At 61.9% G+C, this 21768-nt stretch overlaps 1 protein-coding gene across 8 annotated transcripts in view; it reads right to left on the bottom strand.

Annotated features, from left to right (window-relative positions):
* The window catches only part of SYT7 (synaptotagmin 7), a 62313-nt gene that overhangs the window by 8191 nt on the left and 32354 nt on the right, over positions 1–21768 (bottom strand). The window contains exons 4-9 of one of the 8 annotated variants that reach the window (XM_078433555.2): positions 19777–19908; positions 18644–18868; positions 14906–15277; positions 10850–10972; positions 5862–5997; positions 1476–1746 (exon numbers count right to left, since the gene is read on the bottom strand). In XM_078433555.2, coding sequence (XP_078289681.1) covers positions 1476–1746; positions 5862–5997; positions 10850–10972; positions 14906–15277; positions 18644–18868; positions 19777–19908 — 1259 coding nt within the window. The remainder of the gene's footprint in view (positions 1–1475; positions 1747–5861; positions 5998–10849; positions 10973–14905; positions 15278–18643; positions 18869–19776; positions 19909–21768) is intronic. The other 7 variants (XM_078433557.2, XM_078433556.2, XM_078433559.2 and 4 more) reach the window with 7 other exon arrangements.

Here is a 21768-nt window from a genome sequence, read left to right as displayed (position 1 = left end):
GCACCGGAGTCAGCCTCTTCAACAGCAGAGGAGGAAGACTCTTATTGGGCAAACTCCTATTCATCCATCAAAACCCATCCTGAATGGCTCCCACTCTGGGGAATGTCTTCCAACACTACCAAGGGGAGCTCGTAGTGGATTCCTACAGCATCTGCCCTGCAGCGTATGCCTTCATTATCTACACATCTGTGTCTTCCATTAGATCAGGAACGCCTTGAGGGCCAATGGTGCCTTGCCCTTTTCTGCACCCCCCAGTGCCGAGAACAGCGCCCAGCCCATCGCTGAGTCTAGATAAATGTTGCAGAAGAGACCAGTGGATCGAAGATATGCTCATAAACCTCGCCCCGTCAGCTGGCTACACGCACCTGCAGAGCGGGGCCTCTCCCCGGCCCCCACACCGCACTGGGGAGGAGAAGGGTCCGGAAACACACAAGCACCCACTAGCTCACCCTCAACGATTTATCTGAGGCGAGCTGGCTGCCACCTTGCGGAACGGGTGGGGTGTCAAATGGCTGGGACACCAGGCAGGGAAGATTCCTCGGGGCACACACTGAAAATTCCAGAGCGCCAAGGCACCTGGCAGTTGGAGTTGTAGGGACCTATTCTCACTGGTTGAGCCGTGTCAGGAAAGGGCAATGGCTTCTCTAAGTGGAGCCCAGGCACCAAAAAAGGGCTGGGATGGAAATCACTCCCTGATCTCGCACCCAGCTTCCTGGTTACCTCGAATCCTCAGAGATAAGAGATAAAGGCGGCCTTCAGAGAGAGTCTGCAGGAGAGACATTTGTCTCAGTGCTCTCTAGGAGCCAGGGGCATGGTTCAGAGCTGTTGTTCCCGTGTATCTGGATGCGGTGGGGGCGGGAGGAAGTACAGGGGAAGGGCTCAGCGAAGGGGAGCGGACAGAGTGTATTTAACAAACTGCGCTCATGGGTTCTCTGGGTATCGTGCCTGCCTTCACAATTCACGGATTTGTCTCCAACCCTCACTGGGATTATCTTTGTCTTAGAGACGAAGAAACCACCACACAGAGACATTCAGGAACGTGCCCCCGTCACACGGCTAGGAAGTGGCCGACCCGGATTTGGAACAGACAGCCGGGGGGGCGTGGGCCACAGCCTGTGCTCTCAACCTATGACTGCTCCCGGTGCTCCGCCCCTGGGTCCTGTGGACGCCTCCCTGCCTGCCTGCCCTCCTCACTCAGGGTGAGCCCTGTGTCTGAGCTGAAAGCCCAGGAGGTGGTCTAGTTCGGTTCGGGCCTCTGGCAGTGGTGCGGCTCCCACGGCCCCCCGTAACCTGATCCCAGCTAGACGCGAAATGCGGCAGGTTCACTGGGCTCAAACACGTGCCTGCGTGGGCGGGTGCACGCAGGTGTGGATGCGCGCGTGGGTGCGCCCGTCTGTACCCGTGCAGCTGAGCGGGGCCGTGGTGGCGGGGAAGAGGGGACTCTGGGTGGGGGTGGGGTGCGGCCCCAGCCTCACCTTCAAAGAGGAAGGTCTCATTCCAGTGGGGGTTCAGGTTCTTCCGCTTCACCTTGGTCTCCAGCTTGTGCTTCTTGTCCGGCAGCAGGTAGATCTTGACAAAGGGGTCGCTGGTGCCGCTGAAGTCCTTGGCTGGCAGTTCCTGGGCCTTCATGATCTTCACAGTGAGTGTGGACTCCTGGAAGTTGTAGCCGACACTGAACTGGATCCGGCCCAGGTTCTCCCGGCTGCAGCCCTCGTGGGCCTCGTCCTCCTCGGAGCCTGGGGACAGCTGGGGGTGGGGGAGAGGCCGGCGGGGTTAGGAAGTCTCCCTGTGCCTGAGGCCACGTCCCCGCTGCCGAGAGCTGGCTCTCCCTCTGGGCGCAATGTGGGGCTGGTGGTGATCTATCTCACGTTCACATCTGGGCCAGGATGCTCCGGTCCCGCAAGGGGGGGGGGGGCAGAGCCGGGACAGCCCCCGTCCCCCGGAACCCCAGAGCAGTGCGCACCCCACCCCCTGGCCTCCCCTGGAAGCCCTGGGTCCCCCGAGCGTCCCCTTCCTGCCTTCTGCCCTTCCACAGCTCTGCGGGGCCCACAGAACAGATCAGGGAGACCGCTCCCATCTCAAAAGAGTTGGCCAAGCTATTTCTTTGGAAGGTGACTCTCTGGGGTTCTGAGAGTGACGTGATTTACGCAATGAGACAGGCGAGTTTTCAGGAGCCACATCTAATCTGTGTAAGGCATAAATTCACGTAGAGATGCTAAAAATACAGGTTCCCAGGCCCCGTCCCCAGAGAGCCCGATTTGATGGGGCTGGCGAGGGCCCGGGCGGCAGAATTGTTTTAAAAGCTCCTCAGCTGTCTGTACCGCACCCCAGGGCTGAGGGCCACTGGAAGGAAGGGCTCCACCTGCATTCGGTCCCACTCTGGGGGTGGGGCCCACAACAGACATACACGTGGAGGGTGGCGTGGGTGTCCCCTTCCCACGCTGATGTTGAAAACCTAGGAAGGAATTTGGGGGAGGGTCTCCCAGCCAAGTCTTCTCGGCTGTGGCTGCTCACTGGGAATACGTGGGGAGGTTTCCCAGCTCCCCGGGTCTCACTCCAGACCCAGGGGTCCAAGGGGCCCAGGCATCCCTCTCTCTGAAAGCTCTTCCGGTGACTGGAGGAGAGCCAGAGTCGGTGCTCATGTTACCACATTTTAGGCCAAAACTGCTGGCCCATTTTCTCTCCCCACTTCCCCTGCAGAAGTCTTCCGTGTGCCCTGTCCTTCCTCCAGGCTCTGAGATACCAAATAATACAGATAATAAGAATATATATAGTGTGTACCTACCATGGCAGAAGACTCTTACATCACCTTCTTACTGAATCCTGCCAACAGTCGGGCGAGGCACTTATCACCACTCTCTAGCTGAGGAGACCGGCTCAGAGAGGTTAAGTCACACGGCCAAGATTGCACAGCAGTATGGACCCTCTCTGACCTCAAAGCCCACTCTTTCCACCAAGGCAGCCTCACGTCCCAGGGCAATTTCGAGAACCACCCCTCCCCCTTCAAGCCCGTGAGGACTCACCGGCCCCAGGTGAGAAGATTTGAATCACACGAAGAACAGTAACTCGCCCTGTGCTCTCTGCCCTGTACTCATTTACTCCCTACGACCTCTGAGTGAGGCAGGCACTACCATGTACCAGGTCGGTTTGGAGCGCAGAGAGGTGATCAGCGTGCCTCAAGTCACCCCTGAGTCAACAGTTGAAACTCAAAGCCACGTCAGCACCCAGCCATCACGGGTGTCCTGGCTCCCCTCACTCTGACACTCAGATCCAGCATCCGGGGCCTCATCGGCCGCACCCTGGTCCCGTCTGGAGCTGGAAGGCGGGCTGAGTGGCCTCCCCTGCTCCTCCTCGCCGTGGAAGAGGGTCCCTCCAGCTCCTACCCGTTGGCCGGATCCAGGGCCCCCGCAGGCCCACTGAGAACGTGGCTTCCCTCCCCAGGTCCGGTGTGCCCCTGCACTCCCTCCCTGTGCCGGTACCAGCCTCACTGCCCGTGAACCTTAGATTCTGCATCTGCAGAATGGGACCATAGCATGTATCCCGCGGGGCTCCTGGGAGGGTTCGGTGGGTTCCCGTCCTACTCTGCAGTCTGGCCCTGGCCGCTGCCAGCCTAGCCCGGGGCCTCACGTGAGTAGGCAGGGCCAGCAAAGACCTCTTGCCCCTCCTGTTCCTTCTGTAGTTTGGGTGGAGTCCCTGGTGACCGGAGCCCAGGTGGCCCCAGCCCCAACTGAGGTCCCTCTGGTCACTTGGCTCTTGGTTCCCAAATAGGGGGTGGGAGGCCCAGGCTGGGCCTCACTCCGTGCCCACTCCCGGCTTTTCAAAACTACAGTCCTAAGCCCTAATTAACCAGCCGGGGCAGCCCGAGGAGCTGTTTCCACGGCAACCAGACTGGCCACCCCTGCTGTGGCCCTAGGGGAGATGTTGCCTGAGCCCCTGCTCCAGTAGAAACAAGCATCAAAAAGCATGCCAGAGCCGGGGTGACTCAGACAGGGGTGTGGCCTGGCGTGCCCTCTAACCCTTTTCCCTCAGTCCCTTCCTTGGGCCAGCAGTGGGGGCCTAACTCCTGACCCCAAGCTTCTGCCAGCCAGGGGCCTGCTTATCTTCATCATTAATGACCATGACCCTGCTTTGGGCTAGGGTTGGGCAATTAGACCTTGCCTGTCCACCTCTGAGCTCAGGGTTCAGCCGGAGCCTACCCCGTGAGAGGGCCCTCGGGCCTGCACTGTCTTCCTTGGCCTGATGCTGTCAGCTCCTCCCTGGGGGCAGCAAGCAGCAGGCAGCGAGCTGGCTGGGAACGGGCCAGTCCCTTCTGGGATCCTGACTGCCAGGAAGCTGTAACCCATTAGGGGGCTGTGCAGGGAGGCAGGATGAGCCGGGGCAGGGCCCATCCAGGGGTCAGTATGGCTGGGCCCATCCATGTGGGTGGGGAAGACGGACAAGAGAGCAGAGGAGGGCCAGGCGTGCAGGGGCCTAGGTGTCGAGGCCCAAGGGAGACCAAATCTGGAGCAGAGAAAATCTGATGCCCTAATCTAGATCCAAGAGAAACGCAGACTCTAGGCTCCACCTCAGGCCTGCTGACCGGGAGTCGGTATTTTTTTAAGTTTTGTTTATCGAAGTAATCTCTACACCCAACATGGGGCTCGAACTCATGACCCTGAGATCAAGAGTCGCACGCTCTTCTGCCTGAGCCAGCGAGGCGCACCTGCGGGAATCTGCATTTTCGCAAGATCTCCCAGCGATTCGTGTGCATGTTACAACGTGAGAAGCTCCTGGGCTAGAAAGGGGCACTGGGGGTGGATGGTTAGAGCTGGCTGGAGTGCTATGGGGGCGAAGGGTGGGGCCTGGGGCTCTGGGGCCTCAGGCAGGTGGCAGTTGTGGCACCAGGCCACGGGCAAGGGAACTCTGAACTGGATGGTGTCAGCACTGGCAAGGGCTTGAGAGCCCGCACACCCGCTTCTCTCTCTCTACAGGAGGGATCGGGGAGGGGACTCAGGTCTGGGGAACGGGAATGACTTGTCCCAGGTCAGGTCCAGTAGGAACACAGCAGGCACCGGCTTCCCAACTTGATGCCCTAAGCCTCCTTGGGATTTCGGAGCTGCCAAACTTCGACTGCCACCTGCAAACCTCTGGCTGCCGTGTCACAGTGTCCCGGCCCTGTGGCGGCCCTCCTGGGGCGCTTTGGGGAGCACAAGTGGGGCAGATGGCTGTGCCTTGCTGCTGCCGCCACCAGGGGGCGCAACGTGGAGCTGCAACCTCCGTCTTGGTGAAAATGCCCCGGAACCACAGGGCTGGGATCCCGGTGGAGTGGGGTGTGCACAGAAGGCCCTCACCACAGTTGTTCCTTCGTAGGAATCATGATCAGGGGGGCTCCTACTCTCCTGTTATCTTGGGGCCTCAGCTGGCCCCCAGCAATGGGGGCGGGGGGCGGGGGAGGGTCCCAAGAATGGGCGTATGAGACCCACCCCATTGGAAGCTCTGCCTCACACCTCCACTCAGTGGGGCACCAGTCCAAGAGAGAGGACGCATTCTGCCCCAAGCCTTTCCTCGGACGATCATAAAAATATCTCACATGAGTAGGTTTTCTTAGGCCCCCACTCAACTCAGAAAGAGACCGGAGAAAGACGGGCGTTCTTATTCTTATTTGACCAATGAGTAAACTGAGGCACAGAGAGTCTGTTTTGATGAAAGAGCTCAGAAAAGAACCCAAGCCTCACTCACTCAGTCACCATGCCAGTTTCCCTTCCTGAGTGGACAACTCCCATGCCGTCACCAATTGCCACACACGTCCCCTCCCCTGCCCCGCCCCCCCCCCCCCCCCAATCCAGCTCCTGCCTGGGGCCCAGGCCTCCTGCCCTTCTCACCATGAGCATCTCACTGGTGAGGGAGTTGACGAGGTCCGAGACGGAGGAGCGTGGCTCGGTCCGGCGGTCAGACTCATCGTGGGGTGTCTGGCCGGGCACTGGGGCTGTGTTCACCGCCTTCCCTCCTGCAGGCAACCTGGGGGTGGGGGGAATCCGAATGAGCACGGGTCGGGAGGTGGGCTGGGCTGGGCACCTTGGCCTGGGTGGCGGCGGGACCTTCTCTGAGACCCAAGCAGCTGCCACTCCTGTGGGTCAGCAAGAGTTAGGCTCTTGTCCATGGGGAGGCCTGGTTTCCCCCTAAACCAGCGCTCAGGGCCCATTCCCCTCACCTCAGCGTAATTCGGCGTGGCTGGCCCCGTGGGTGCTGTTTTGGTGGGTATTCCCACTCTTCCCGCTCCCCCCGAAAATCCCCCCCCCCCATCCGGGCACTGCTTGCATGGTGGTATCTGAGCGTGCGCCCCTCCCCAGAGGCCTCTGTCGTCCCTGCTGGCTCCAACCCAGCAGGGGAGGCTCCCCTGGTGGCACATCCATGTTACCCCTCTGCGTCACTACCCTCTGCAAACACGCCCAGGGTGCCGGCTCCCAGAGGCCCCACCTGTGTTTGTTCGGGCTGAGAACACAGGTGCCCTTCAGACTGACCAGGTGAGGTCAGGCCCACTGTCCACACAGCTCTGGCCAGCAGAACCTTCTACGATGACAGCAGTGTTCTATTTCTGCACTGTCCATATGTGGCTACCGAGCATTGGAAGTGGCCAGTGCGACTGCGAACAGAATGTTCAGCTTTGTTCGGCTCAAACTAATTTAGATTTAAACAGCCACCTGGTGGATAGGGCGAGTCTACACCCCCTTGCTCCCCAGTCCCCACTCCTCTCTCGCTCTGAGGACTGTGCAGGGGAGAAGGCTCTCACCCAGGGTCAGAGAGAGACGGGGCACCACCGGGAAGCCCCGGATCGGACCACTCCGCGGGAGGCCCTGTGTGCAACCCCGACTCCATGCTGATCCCGGAAAGCTGGGTGGTGAGCCCAGGCCCCATCCAGCTGGGGCTCAGAAAGGGGACACTAAAAGCCTGCCCAGGGACCAGGCTGGAACACCTCATGAGGAGGAGAGGTGGGGCAGGCAGCGAGGGAAAGACGGAAAGACTGGCGGCGTAGGGCTCACGACAGGCTACGATAGAACAGCTCGGAGAGTCCCAGAGCCACAGACACACGGGCTAGACACGCACACCCTTGGTATGAACCAGCTGTCAGCACATAGTTGGCCACGACGGGCAGACAGACATGCACAGAATATGCCAGGCCCCGGAGGGAAGATACCCGGACCCAACAGCAAGGTGTGCACGTGCGTGCACACACACACACACACACACACATATACACACACACGAGCGCACACAAGCCCCACAGACACCCAGGGGACCAGGGAGAGAATGGCACAGCAACAAGGCAGGTCAACCAGAGCCGTGAGATGCCACACACAGCAGCAATGTGCACACTTAGATCCCGAGAGGAAACATTCGGGGAGACCAAGGCATGCCAAGGTGTGCGTGTGAATTGGGACAAACTGAAACAGAAAAAGCAGGGAGCCGTTTCGGGGACAGACACCCCGAGGATCAGACGCACACGCACCAGCTGGGAGAACCCGGCCTCGCCTCGACGGCATGAAACACCCCCCCCCCCCCCGCCACGCCCGCGGCCGCACCCCGGGGTCCCTCCCAGAGGTGCGGCCGTAGCCACGCACGTGCGCGCGTGCACACAGGGACACACACTCGCGGACACGTGCGCACGCAGACAGGCGCGGGGAGGAAGAGGACACTGAAATAGCTGGAGAGGTAAAGTCAGGTTAAAAATAGAGTGGGACAGGAGGAGAGCGCCAGATTGACTGCTGAAGGTATGAGAAAGTCGGAGTTATTCTGGCCACACCACAGCATCAGCACAGCTGCAAAGCAGCCTGGGTAGATGGTCAGCGCCACGGAAGCTCTCGGAGGTCACAGGACAGAGAGAGACAGAGAGACAAGTGCACAGAGAGGCAGAGGGAGAGGCGGAGGGGCCCGTCACCGGCCCAGGGACATCCCTGTGAGGAGCAGATGGGAGGAAGGAGAGGAGAGAGAGAGAGACAGAGAGACAGAGAGGCCAAGAAAGGTTAGTCGGAGACTAGTGAAGAAGGCTGCAGGGTGGACGAGGGGACGAGCGAGGCGGCCGAGAGGAGAGGCAGAGAGGAGGCGGGGGACACACACCGGGACAGAGGAAACATGGTGGTTTGGGGGCGAGGAGAGCGATGGGGGTGGCCGAGTCCCCGCCCAGCCCCGCGCCCCACTCAGGTGGGGGTGGGGCCACGGTGGAAACCATTTGGATCCCGAGGAGCAGTGGAAGGGGTGGCAGAGAGCATGATGGGATGGATGCAGGGAAGGATGGGTGAAGGCGGCAGGGCATGGGAGCCTGGGGTGGTCCTGGCCTCCTTCCTTCCCTCCTTCCGGGCTTCCAAGAGCATTCTGTTCTTGGGACCCACGGTGCTGAGGCCCGGAGACTGGGAGATCCTGAATGGGGGGCTTCCAGGCCACCAAGGATCCTGGGAGGGAGGTAGTGACCAACCTTCCCATCTCCGTGTCGCTTGCTAGATGCGCCCCTACCTTGCTTCAAGGGACTTGGAATGGCTGCGCCTCCTGCCGGGGCCCCTCTGCCTCCCAGGAACCCACTGCCGACAGACCCACCCTTCACCCCAGACATCCAGCCAAGGGGTCAGCTGAGTGGGGAAGGGAAGGGTCGGGGGCAGAGGGGCAGACTCTGGGTCTGGAGGCAGAAGCTGAAGAGGAAGAGGCAGCTGACCTGAGCCTCCCATTCCAAGGTCCAAAGGGCCGGGAATCCAGACGAGTGGAGCCCTAAGGCGCTGGGTGGCCCATGGGTGGTGCCAATGCCAATGCCAAGCTTGGGGACGGGGAGAGTGCCGGGAAGGTAGCGCTCCGTTCTGGATACCCTGGCGGGGCCCAATCACCCGGGAAACGCCCCCCCGGAGGCCGTGAGATGGAAGGGGTGGGTGTGACCAGGTGGGAATGGCCCGTGTCCACCCGGAAAGTCAGGCAGGGTGGGGGCGAGGGCCCAGGGCCTCCACCTCTACACGCACCTTTCCCAGGAAGGCAGGGACAGCTGATGCAATGATCAGAAGGGATGGGCGTGTTAGACCTACATGGCAAAGAGGTAAAAATAGGCTGTGGGTGGAAATGGAGGCAGCTAATGAACGCATGGGTGATGTGAAATCTCGTTTCCAGCCTGCGTCTGCTCCCTCACGCTTCACACCTTTCCCCAGCAAGGAGCTCGGTTCGCCGCAGGCTTCCAGCCCCCTCCTGCGGCCTCTCATCCGTGCCCCCTGGCCCTCTCCCCTTGGCACTCTGGCCTGCCCGCGGCCCAGCCCAGGACTTCTGTGGCGCCAGGTGGCAGGCTCTGTTCCTCCTGCTCCCCAGGACATGGGCTCGAGGGTTGACACCATCTGTGCCACTGAGGGAAAGAACCGGTCCCGCTCTCCCCTCCCACTCTCTGGGGGTTTCTGGCTGTGTCCACCATAGACATGCAACAGGAAAAAATGAAATGAGAGGGCTGGTCTCCAGAAGTCACCGGAGGGACAGGCAGTCAGCTGTCTAACACTTGGCCTACCCTTCTGTAACCCACAGGCCCCCTGGTGGCAGCCGGGGACAGGTCTTTCCCGCCCTAAGGGCCTCCAGGACCGTCAGGATCCCTGTCCGGTTGACAGGATCAGACGGGTGCCCTCCCCCCACCCCCAGTCCGAAGGTCTGTTCCCTTGTTAGAAGCTTAGCATGTCCAAGCTGGAAGGGGTCACCCTATCCGCTCCTTTATTCAACAGACGAGGAAGCAGAGGCTCAGACAGGGGCAGCGACTTGCCCAAGTTTGCAGAGCAAGGCTCTGGCACCACCAGAGCCAGAAGGGCCGGCATGCTGGCGGTCAGCCCGCACACTGTCCTGCAGGCCTTTGGTCTGACGAGAAGCGGACCTGACCAAGGTGATGAGCCCTCCCTTCACGACTGCAGGTGTGGGGCTGGCCCAGCCCAAGGCCAGGTGATAGGAGGCAGCCAGACCAGGTGCAGGATCACCCCGCCGTTGTGACGCTGCCCGAGCCCCGGGACCTCTGAACCCCGTCTCCTTCCCCACGAGTGCCCCGTGAGACAGCAGGCACCACAAGATGCTTCCCTGAGCTCCTGATGGCCAAGACTGTGGACGGCTAGAGGCTCAGCCCTCTGCTCGGCCTGTGCGGTGGCCATACGGGCAACTCCTGGGGACCAGCGGCTGGGTACCTGGTAACACGGAGCCTGACCGGCGCCTGCTGGCTGCTCTCGGCCCCTCAGCCCATTCCCTCCTCCTGCTCCCTCAGGTTCAGGGCTGCCTTTCCAGTTCTTTCTGGTCACCAGGCCTCTCCCATGCCCCAGACCCTCCCCACCAGGGGCTTCTCTTCATTCAGCCAAGCAGCTCGGCCACACCTCTGTAGCACCCCTGCGGCAGGGCGGGGGGTGGGGTGCTACCGACACCCCAGCGGGATCTCCAGGCAAGAGGGGGGTTGGGGTGGCGGGGATGAGGGAGAACAGGCTGGTGCCCCTTCCCTGCATCCCCCCCGCCCCCCAACCACCAGAGAAACGGGGATTTCGGGGTAGGGGGTAGGGCAGAGATGAAGGATGAGGGGAGGCAAGCAGGGAGATGGGGCAGAAAGGCTGGCTTGCTCCGGGCGAGGGCAAGCGTGCCCAGGGAGCAGGCTTGATCCAGAATGGTCCCAGGACAGCCACGCTGGCCTTGGACCCAAGGGACACCCGGGGGGGAGGGGTGGTGCGTGTGAGGGCACCAGCTGGGGAGGGGGCAGTCCTCCCGCTCCAGGATCGCTGAGGGTGCCACCGCCTCGTCCAGCAGCCGGGCCAGGGCTGGTGGAGGCAGGTGGCCTCTCCACGCCTCCATCTTTGCCGCTGCCGCCGCAGGCCCTTGCCTGTGCTCGTACCTCTTGTCCCCCTGAGCGTTCTGGTTCTGCTGGGTTCCTGGGTTTTGCAGGTCAGGGATATTGGCAAAGTCATCCTGTTCCGAAAGCCCTAAGACCAAGGATAGCACCACCATCCTGCCTTCCCTGCCCGAGGTGGGCAGCCCACCGGCCGGGAGGAAACGAGGAGGCCCCGTGGGTGGGGGCGGGGAGGGGGAAAGAGAGAGACAGAGACAGAGACAGAGACAAAGAGAGAGAAGAAAAAAGCGTAAGAAACTGGCCCTGCAGGAGAGAAACCACACTTTAGCACTGTCAACAGTTGTAGAGCAGAGTCGGGGGGAGTCAGGGAGGGAGGGAGGGGATGAGGGGAGGTGTCCGCAGCCCCCAGACCCAGCCTGCCTTGGGAGCGTAGCAAGGTTCTCTGGAGAGAATTGGGGAAGGGGCCGGGCAGAGGCCTGCTGGAAGGCCAGGGGAGGAGAGCGCAGGCCCTGGGGGCACGCAGACGGCCGAGGTTAATTCATCACCAGCGGAACAAAGGTCAGAGGCTACTTGCTCTGACCATCTGGGCCCCTGGGAGAAGAGGGAGGGGCTCCATTTCCATCTTGCTTTGAGACTGTGCAGGCAGGTTTAGGCTCCCAGGTGAGAGGTTCTTAGAAAGCTTGGAAATCCAATGGGTAGTGCACCCTGTACTTAGGGAAGCCCCTCGTAAAGACATCTCTGGGTCATGGTCAGCCAGATGTCCTTGATACTGGGAAGGGTCCCTGGACACGCGGCCCATCAGAGGAGAATGGAGGTCCCTTCGGCATATGGTGCGCTGGCCATCACGGGCCTTCTCTTGAGTACCCCCCTTCCTGGAGATGCGGGGAATAACCACCAAGTCTTTTGGGTCCAGTTCTGGGGCCTTTCCCTGGAGAAGCAGTCCAGAAGTCACCAAAAAACAAAGGTGGAGAGAGAGAACGTGCAGGAACCTGGCAAGGTCTGGAGAAGTCCTGCAGACTCGTGTGTGTCGGGAGGAAGGTCTGGAAGAGGCTGTGGCCATCCTGCTTTGAGGGAGGCTGAGTCCAGGCAGACAAGGAGCTGCTATGTGGACAGCAGCATGGGGCCAGCGGTCAAGGTGTGACAAGTTTCGTATGGGGCACTCTCAGAGAACCCCTGGGTAACTGTGGGGTCACCCTGCAATTTCCAGGACCAAAAAAATGACCCGTTGCCCCTCAAAGCCATCGGAGTTCACGGGCATTTTCTGTAGTTCATCCAGCGCTGGGTCTCTCATCCAAACAAAGAAAGAGGGGAATCTCGGATGGGGCAGGCAGGAAAGCATGTCTCAGGAAGGGCCAAGGGGAAGCTGGTAAGCCTGATGGAATGTTCTGGAAGGGGGAGGGGGATCCTGGGTCAGGAAGTCTGCCCCTTCAACCACAGTCGGAGAGGGCAAGGTTTAGATAAGAAGGGCCAGCTGTGGTTATTTCCCAGAGGGTGATCAGAAAGGGAACTGGAGTAGGAGAGGGGTGGCCCTTCGGGGTGGGGGGGTGGGTGGGAGATGGCCGTGAGGGCTGAGGGAGGGAGGGGAGCTACGTGGTTGCACTGTCCTTCCACGTCAGGCATCTTTGTCCTGGGCCTGTCACTCCAAGGCTGACCCTCGTGCCGGCATCTAACTTTCGGGGAACAACTCCACTTCCCTCAGGACAAATCCTCCTTTTCTTCTCTGCCCACCGGTACTGTTTCAGAGTTGGTAAAATTCCATTTGGCTGCTCGGGAGCTGGTGGAGCTGGGGGAAGGAGAACCCAGCGAAAACAACATGTTTTTCCCCGGTTAATGCATTTTTCAGATACTCCTTTTCGCTCTTCTTAAAAACAAAACGGCTCCTCTGCATAAATTCCCAATTTGTCATTCTCTCCAGCAACACAGGCTGCAAGGGTGAGAACGAGGGACAAGAGGACGGTCTGGGGAGAAGCTGGTGTTACTGGGGAGGGGAGTTCACACCCATTAAGCAGGAGGAATGGCCACCCTCCCCGCGAGAGGGGGTGGGGTCCTGGGAGGCCTGGCCAGCCCTCCCGCCCTGACTCTCTACCTGGACGGCAGCATTTGGGGCAAGAAAAGGGCCTCAGAAGCACACCAGCGAAACTGGAAGGCAGGGGTCAGAGGTGGGCAAAGGACAGCTGGTGGCCTGTCTTCCTACAGCCCACAAGCTAAGAATGGCTTGTGCGTGTTTAAAGTGTTGCTTTAAAAAATGTGATCGAGACCACGTGTCCCACAAAGCCTAAAATATTTATAATCTGGCCCTTTACAGAAAAAAATTTGCCGACCCCTGCTGTGAGGAATGACAAGAGGCGGAGGTGGGGAGCTGGGTGAGCTCCAGAGGTGGCAGGAGAGGGGCCCATAAAGCCAGAGGCGGGCAGAGGAGTGTGGACAAAGGATGCTGGTGTCTGAGCTCCAGCTCATCAAATCCCAGTTGGCGGGGGGCTCAGAGGGCAGGGAAGACTTGGTACACAGAGGCTTTCCTGCAGCCGGGTCCTTTCTTCCCAGGGCCTGGGGACGGCCCCTGCCCCGGTGTGATGGCTGCTAGAACAGGAGGCAGGGTAATGGCTGTGCAAAGAGCAGTCTGAGCTCAGGAGGAGCCGAGGGGTGCGGGGCCCGCGGGCTCCCGGTTCTGTTCAAGCCACAGCGGAACCAATTCCCTCCACTCTCCTAATTCACACCAGTGCCACCGCATCCGTCCGGAAACAAACCACCACCTGGAAGCCAGGAGGCTCTGCTGGGCATCTTGTCGCCTGCAGGCACCAGCTGGATCCCCAAGGGTCCTTGGACGGGGGAGAGCCCCAGCAGAGGCACCGCCTGGATTTGCCGAGTAGAGTCACAGGCAGCACGTGCTCCCGGGCCAGGGCCACAGGCCACTTGCACGGATATGGGAAGCTGGCGAGGCAGGGCCTCTTCCGTCGGGGTGCCTCTGCCACGGCCAGCACTCCTGTCTGCCCTGGAGGCCTGGAGTCTCAGCTGGAGAGGCAGGATGCTTGGAGGGACCTGCCCTGCTTGTCTTCAGAATCCCCACATCTTGCCAATGAGCTGGGCTTTGACCTTGGCCTTCCCTTTCCTCCTCCCTTTCTCCTCTCCCAGGCTTAGTGCTGGTCTCTTGCTCCATGAAAAGTGCTCCCAGGAAGGCCTGGGTGATGGGAATAATCCCCAGAGCCTGGAAGGAAGGTCATGTTAGGCCGGAGGAGGCGGCTGATACCAGGGACAAAAGCCCAGGTCTGCCCCGGGCTCTGAGAGTCCAGATGCCCAGAGTGATGGCAGAGAGAGGGTGCCCTGGGTGGGGGCCCTACCTGTGAGGGGGTTTCGGGGCAGCGCGTGGTTGGCGGGAATGAGGGATGGCTAAGATACCCACGGTGTGTGGTTACTTCCCAGACCCGTACACTTGAAAGGCTCTGATTGAGAAAGTACGGTTTCCAAAGCTTTGGGGGGAACATCTGAGGTTTGTCCTCAGGGGATGGGTCGCTCTGGGAGCTGGAGGACAGGTGGCTGTAGAAGGTCAGAGAGGCAGAGGACAGGGCTGATGGCAGGGACAGAGGAAGTGAGAGGGAGGGAGGAAGTGTGGGGCGGGAAGGTGAGCGGAGTCGGGTTACAGGGAGGAGGTGATCTGGAGGGTTGGAGGCAGGGCCGGTGCCCAGGTTTGGGGGGAGGGGAGGAGGCTGGCAGGGAGGCCAGGAGCAGCCTGGGACTAGCGGGAAGAGGAGGCCGACCTGGTGGCATTGTCTAGTGTCCCCACTGACTTTTAGTGGGGGTGGGGGGACCTTCTCCAAGCCCCGGGAAGGGAACGAAGTCGTGGGGGGAGCTGCGGCCTCCAGAGGGGTGGCTCAGATAAGAATCCTTCCGCGGGGATGGGGGGCGGTGGGGGGCCGGGGGTGGGGTGGGGGTGGTTCGGGCAGGAGCCTCCAGCCACAAGAGGCTGGGGAGGGGTCAGCCGAGTCTGCTCCCGCAACCCTGGCCGCGGAGGGCCAGAGTCGCGAGGGACCAGCCGCTCCCAAGGAGACGAGGGGAAAGAGGCTGGGTCGGGAGGTGGGGGCCGGCCCGCTCAGGGGGGGCACTTACAGGAAGGATTTCATGTCCAAGCCTCGGTTTCGAATCTGCCCCACCACGTGGTCCCAGCTGCCCGGGTTGGAGCGGCTGCGGCCGCCGCCGGCCGCCCGGTACTTGGAGCCGGCCGAGGCGCCCTGCCGGGCCTGGCCCCTGCCGTAGGCCCGGGGGTTGGGGCCCGGCGCCGAGCCCGTGTGGGCCTGCAGCTGGCCCAGGCTCTGGCTGGTGCTGGGCTGGCTGGGCTGCCGGCCCCGCTGGTGCTGGCTTAGCGGCTGCTGTAGGCTCTGCTGCCGCATCAGGGTGCGGGGTCGCTGGCATTTCGGCTCTCCCGTGGAGCTGGGGATAGACTCAAGGGTAGTGGCCGTGGACAGGGTGGAGTCCTCGAAACTTGGGGCGGGCGGAGGAGAGGAGAGAAAGGAGAAGCAGGTGAAGGGATCACAGTGGAGGAGAGAGAAGCCGAGGGTCAGGACTAGGAGGCCCCGGTGCGGGGCGCGCGCGCGCTGCCAGACCTCGCCAGGCCTCCGTCACGGTGGTCGCCGCTGCCGTTGCCGCCGCCGCCTCACCCGGGGGGGGGGGGGGGCCACCAAACCCCGAGCCCGCCCTGAGGTGCCCAGGTCGCCCGGCCCAGCCCACCCTCCGGCCTCGGCTCGGCTGGCGCCCCGAACACCTCCTTGTCTGAGTGGCCGCGGGAGCTGTGGAGGCTGGAGGCCGCGTGGTGAAGGCGGCCCCAGGGCCCTGTGCCTGCCGTGTAGGAGGGAGCTGCTGCGGTCTCGCTGGGGGACCCCAGGAAAGTCTGCCTCTGTGATCTAAGCACGGCTGGCCTTTGGAGGCATGAGGAAATCCAGGCCGGCACAGGGCTGGCCTAGTAAAGTGGGGCGAGTCTGGGAGAGCCAGTGATTTGTATGTTTGGTCCATGGAGGCTGGGGACTGTCCCCGGACTCCTAGACCTCCGCGTTACGGCCAGGGCCATCGGTGCAGTTTTTTGCCCTCCTTCCAGACCTCCTCGTTTCTAGGTTCAGCATCCTTTCCTGATATCTTGGGAATGCCTCCCAGGCAGAGGAGGGGACCCAGGAAAGGAGCAGATGAGCCGGGAGCCCCGGGAACCACTTCTCCGGCCACTGTTCTGATGGAAAACTGGGTGACCGTGCATTTGCAAGAGGCCACCCTCCTAACGGGCCCACCGGCATCCCTGAAAAGTGCCAGTAAGGGGGCGAGGACAGACAGGGAACAGGACCCGGCTGATTAGAGGTAGTATGAGGTCAGAGTGACCCGGGTTCAAGCCCCATCTCCGCTGCTTCCTGACCATGGGACTTTGGAAAAGTGAGCCCACCTCTCAGTTTCTTCATAAAACCCAGGTGAAAAGTAATCCTTGAGCTGCCTCTGCCCCAGGGTTGCCACGAGGACCTGACGAGGTCTGGCCCACGGACATGCGTATTAGCTAATGCTCCCCGTGCCAGTGGCACCCGCAAACATCGCAGGAGATGGGGGTAAGAAGGGTTAGAGACACACACCGCCACCAGCCTCCCCGGGCAACCTGTCTCCTTGGTCCCCAGGCCTGAGATTTCAGCACCTCCGACCAGCAGGGCCAGAGCTCAGAGGTCCCAACCTCCTTCTCTGTACTCTCCCTCCATTTCCCAAACCAGCGGTCTAGGGCAGGGGTTGGCAAACTATAGCCTGGGGGCCGCATCCGGTCCACCACCTGTCTTTGTAAATAAAGTTTTACTGGAACGCGTTGTCATTAATTCACATCCTGTCTATGGCTGTGACAGGCTTGAGTAGTCCTAAAAGGCACTATGTGACTTGCAAAGCCTAAGTATTTCCTATCTGGCCCTTTACAGAGAAAGCTTGCCGACTCCTGGTCTAGGACCACAGGGCAGCTGTGTCCCCTTGGGGGAGGCGGGGGGGGGGGGGCTGCCTGAGGGAGGGGCCCCAGGGCCTTGGAACCACTTTCACCACTGCAGCCAGACCTCAGCTTTGCTCATCCCGAGCCTACCCTGGGAACCAAAGCACAATAGTTAGGCTGCCCCTGTGGGCTGAGAGAGAGAACGAGAGAGAAAGGGAAAGAAAGAGAGAAAGAGAGAGAGAGAGAGAGAGAGGCAAAACATAGCTTTGGCTGGGGTCCTGGAGAGGGCAGCAGTCTTGCCTGGCTCAGGTCTGGAGTGGGGGCCACCACCAGGGACAGGCCCAGGCCTGGCCGGCCAGGTAGGCCCGCAGCTCCCTGGGGTCAGGCTGAGGCAGGGGAGGACGATCCTCGGACGGCCTCCTCCTCCTCCTTGCTGGCCTCATTTTGATTTCCTATCACATCCAAAATTAGTCCAATTTACAACCTCTCAGTCACAGGAAACTAAACTTGGTGCCTCCAGGCCCGGAGCCAGCGGATGGCACGAAGGCTTCAGCCGGCCTGGAGTCTGTGTCCAGAGCAGGCTGGGGAGGGCGGGGCGCTGGGCCTGGATCTCTGAGTGGGGGGGGGGGGTGTGGGGCCTCCCTCGGAGACCTTCTCGAGGCTCCACGTCAGGGCAGAAATCCACCTGTGTCCCCTCAGGCCGACAAGCAAATATGGTCTCAACACGGGGGCCGTCAGTGGTCCCAAAGGCGGGAATCACAGGCCTGCTGAAGAGAACCAGGAGGAGCCTGATTGGAGGGAACAGGACAGCCCACAGCTACGGAAGGGTCAGGGCTGCTGGTCTTCTAAGTGAGAGGCCGCTCCCTTTAGCTGGGAAGGAGGCAATTGTAACAGCCGAAAAGGGAACCTGAGTCCCAGTGGATGAGAAGGGTCACAGTTCAAAGGATTTAGAGCCTGAAAGGGCTCAGCTCTGGGGAAATGGAAGGTTCTACAAGCCCAGATGAGAATAAGGCTGCCCCATGGTGGAGGAGGAGAGACCACCCTCTGCTGAGAACGGGGGGGGGGGGGGGGGGTGGGCAGCCCTACGTCCATGGCCCACGAGAGGCACTGTCTCGCTCGGCAAGCTCAGAGAGCTCTTCAAAAGGAAACGGCCCTCTGTCCGACGTCCAGACCGCCCTCGTCAGAAAAGAGAAGCTCGCTGGGGCTCAGCAACCCAACCGCCAGGAACACACAACCCAACCGCTGACAGTGGGACGGCTCGCTGCCCAAGACTGGGACAGCCAGTGGGGATGGCCGAGGTGAGGATGAACCGATAGCGACAGCCCCGCTGCTCGTGGTGGCCTCGCAGGACGGATGGTGTCATGGTGCAAGCAAGAGTGGGGCAAGCCGATGGAGGCGCCGGACGGTCAAAAATGGAATGGCTCAGCCGCTGGGTCTAGAGCCATCTGCTGGCTGCAAGAGGGAAGGCGCGGTGGCAGATGAGCGGCATACACAGGCTGAGAGTGGGCCAGCTCCCCGGGGGATGGGATGGTCCGATGGCTGAGCAACCGCGGTGGCCCGCAGAGGGATGAACTGACGGCTGAGATGGGGCGGCCGGTCAAAGAGGATGGGATGACCCCAGGATTGAAATGAAGCTGCCGTGGGGGCAGGAAATGGAATGACTTGGTCACTGGCAAGGAAAGAGACCGATGAGGGCGGCAGCAGCCGGAGGCCGAGATGCGACACCGTGTGGCTGTTAGTTGCGCCCGATGGCAAGGATGACGGGAGTCTCATGAAGGGATGGAATGAGCCAGGGGCCGAGGACGGCACCTCTGGGGGCAGCAGCGGGCGTGCCAGGGGGTCCCGCTGTCCACCCTGGACGGGGGCAGGCCCGAGCTCACGGCTCCGGCGGCCATGGGGCCATCACTCACTTGGACAAGTTGAGCTTCCCTGCGGCCAGGTGGCTCTGCACCGTCCGCCAGCGGCCTCTCCCCGCCTTGCCGCCGCTGCCCGGCTCGCTGGGGGCGGCCCCGCCGCTTCTCAAGGCGTCCTCTCCGGGTGGCGGCGCCGGTGCCGGCTTCTCCCCCAGCCGGCCTTCCCGCTCCACCGCCAGCCCCGCCGCAGCGGCCACTTTGGCGCCCGACAGGAGGGTGCCACTGGAGGCACGCAGGAGGCAGCCGGGCCAGAGGGGCACCGGGGGTGGCGGTGGGGGAGAGAGGGCAGGCCACACGTGGGGGTGGGGGGGGGTGGGGTGGAAGAGGAAGAAAAACAACGACAGATAAAAGGAAGAGAGAGACAGCGAGAGAGGAGGAGAGAGAGACAGACGGACAAGAGACAGACAGAGAGAGAGAGAGAGACATCAGCACTGCAAATGGGTTAACAGCAGAGCCTGCAGAGAGGAGAGAGGGGACCGGGCGGGCGGGGGGTCGGAGAACAACGCACCACGACAACGGAGGGGGGGCCCCTCCCCACCGCCTGGGGCAGGGGCGGCGGGGGTGGGGGGAGGGCAGCCACCTCCAAGTCTATCCCACAGGACAACGAAGGGTTAACGACGGAGGAAGAGCGGGCTGTCCAGGCCAGGAGGCCCCAAGGCAGGGAGAAAGAGAAAGCCGTGTTAGTCAGAGTTCATCACCACCACCACCGTCACCGCCATCACCGCCACCGCCACCACGACCACGACCACCGACCACCGACCACCGACCACCGACCACCGAGCAGCCAGGGCAGCAGCACACAGCGGGGAGGAGAAAGCGAGCCACACCGAGAGGGAGGGACCGAACGGGCAACCCCATCCTGACTGCACAGAGGGGTGGGGTGGGGGGCCCCGGGGGGGGGCTGCGGGGGGGGCTCTCCTGCGTGGCTGGCCCTGGGGGAGGGGACGGGAGAGGGGCAGGCGGGCGAGGGGAGGCAGGAGGGGTTGCTCGTCTCCATGGTCAGCCTGCCCATGGGTGCGTGGGTGGGGAAGTCCGGGGAGAGGAGCAGGAGGGGCGGTGAGGGCCGGGAGGGGGAGGAGGGCGTGCGCGGATACTCGGTACATATGATCAAACCAGGTAAAGTCACTCACTTGAGGGACAGTCGTGGGTCGCCATAAGGGGCGTAGGGTGAAATGTTTAGAATAAACTCCTTGGGAGGATAGGAGCTCCATTTCTGCTGCACTGTGCTCTCATTGTTATTCCAAAAGTCTCTGTCTAGATCGCTGGAGGGGCAGAGAGAGAGGGGAGAAAACAGGGAGATACAAGAAGAAACAAGAGCTGCAAGTCCTGCGGGGGCAGAGGGGGGACCGGGGCCCCGGGGGCCGGGCGCACACAGAGCGGAGGGGGCCAGGGTCTGCTCCTGCGGGAGGAAGAGAGGCGGCCGGCACACACACGCACGCGCCCGCACACGCGCACACACTCGAGGGCCGGGAGAAGCCGCGCGGAAAGGAGGCGAGCTGCAGGCAGGCACCACTGGAGCCTCGCACCCGGGAAGCTGGTGGGAGAGAGAAAGATGTTGAGAGAGGAGGGGAGGAGAGCGGGCGGGGGACAGGCCTGGGGCGGGATGGCGAGGGCAGCGGGAGAAGGAGAGGGTACCGGTTTCTGGCTGGAAAGAGCGGAAAGGTAGATCAGACTCTGCCGCCAACTAGCTGGGTGGCCCCCCTCCCTGCCCCCCCGCCTGGCCTCGGCCTCCCTGCCTGCCAAACCCAGAAGGCTGGCTGTAACCGCTGGGCTGTCAGCTCTCCCAGGGGAGACCTGAGGTTCTCCCCTCTTCCATCCACCTCCACTGAGCCACTCCTGGGGCAGGCCGGGCGCCCGGCCCCGTCTTTCTCCTCCTCCCATTGGCCTGAGGTCCCCCAGCCTCCTCTGCTCTCTCCCCTCCTAGGACATGGCCTTTCCGTGACATTGGTGGGGTCTCGGTGGAGCTGCACTTTGCACTCACTGCAGACGTGGTGGTTGGGTCGCCCCCTCCTCCCCCAGAAACGAGAAGCACCTCCAGGCCCCTGACCTTGCTGAGGGTGTGACCAAAGTCACCAGGAGCCCTTCAGGTCCAATGTTTTGGGGCCCGTGGTGGCGGGGAGCCTGCCCTTCTCTGTGGGGGCTGATGGGCACGCTCGACCTCGGGCCCTTGACACGTACCTGACCTGCCAGCCACGGCAGCCTCTCCCTGTGCCCCTGTCCCTTTCCAAGGTGGAGTCTGGAAGGGACCCTCGGCCCCAGTCTTCCCACCCCCTCCTGCTCTGAGACAAGTCATACCAACGAAGCAGATATGCTGGAAGCACAGAGAATGTGGGGACTTCCGTTGGGGGCGGGCTGCAGAAACCTCAGCCGTCAGAAAGCACAGCCTGGAGATCCCAGGAGCCAAGGACAAGGGGCTCCATCAGCTTGTCTGTCAGGCTCCTGGGGCCCCGAGGAGCAGGCCTGGGAGCACAGGGACAGGAAAGGCAGAAGAAACAGGCCAGAGGAACATTCCAGAAGGGAGCCATGCCTGAGACCTCAGAAGTGCATCTAGGGGAAGGGGCCCCAGGGAGGGCTGTGGGGCATGGGCCCGGCTTGTGTTGGGGCTGTGCCATTGCTCAAGTCCAAGGCGAGGGCCCTGCTGGGAGCGGGGGAGGGCACTGCGGGGGAGGCACACCCCCTGGAGATGGAGCAAACTTGTTCTTGGGGGGCCTGCTTCTCCCCCCCCCCCAACTGCTGGAGCTTCACCTTGACCTTGACCTTGGTTCTCAGCCTTAGACTTGGGAACAAAGGAGAGAAGCTGAGCTGCCACCACAGGCCCAGAGGCGATGGTGGTCCCCGCCCAAGGGGGGTGTGGACAGCACATGTCTGTCCAGAGTGCACCCTGGAAATGTCTCACAAGGACCGCCTACACGGGGTTCAAAGCCAAAGTCCTGAGCCAGTTTGTGAGTAGGGCAGTGGAGGCTAGGGTGGGAGAGGCAGGACAGACCTCAGCACTGGGAGGCCCCTCCCTGGGGAAGATCCCTCAGCAGAAGACCCTTTCCCTGCCAGAGACATCCTTTGGTCCCCCTCCTCCAGCATAACAGAGATGGAACAGTTGGAAGGCCTCCCTCTCCCTGCCCCCT

The sequence above is a fragment of the Panthera onca genome, chromosome D1, assembly GCF_046562875.1.
Source record: "Panthera onca isolate mPanOnc1 chromosome D1, mPanOnc1 haplotype 2, whole genome shotgun sequence".
Lineage (NCBI taxonomy): Eukaryota > Metazoa > Chordata > Mammalia > Carnivora > Felidae > Panthera > Panthera onca.
This window is presented reverse-complemented; position numbering and strand designations above follow the sequence as displayed.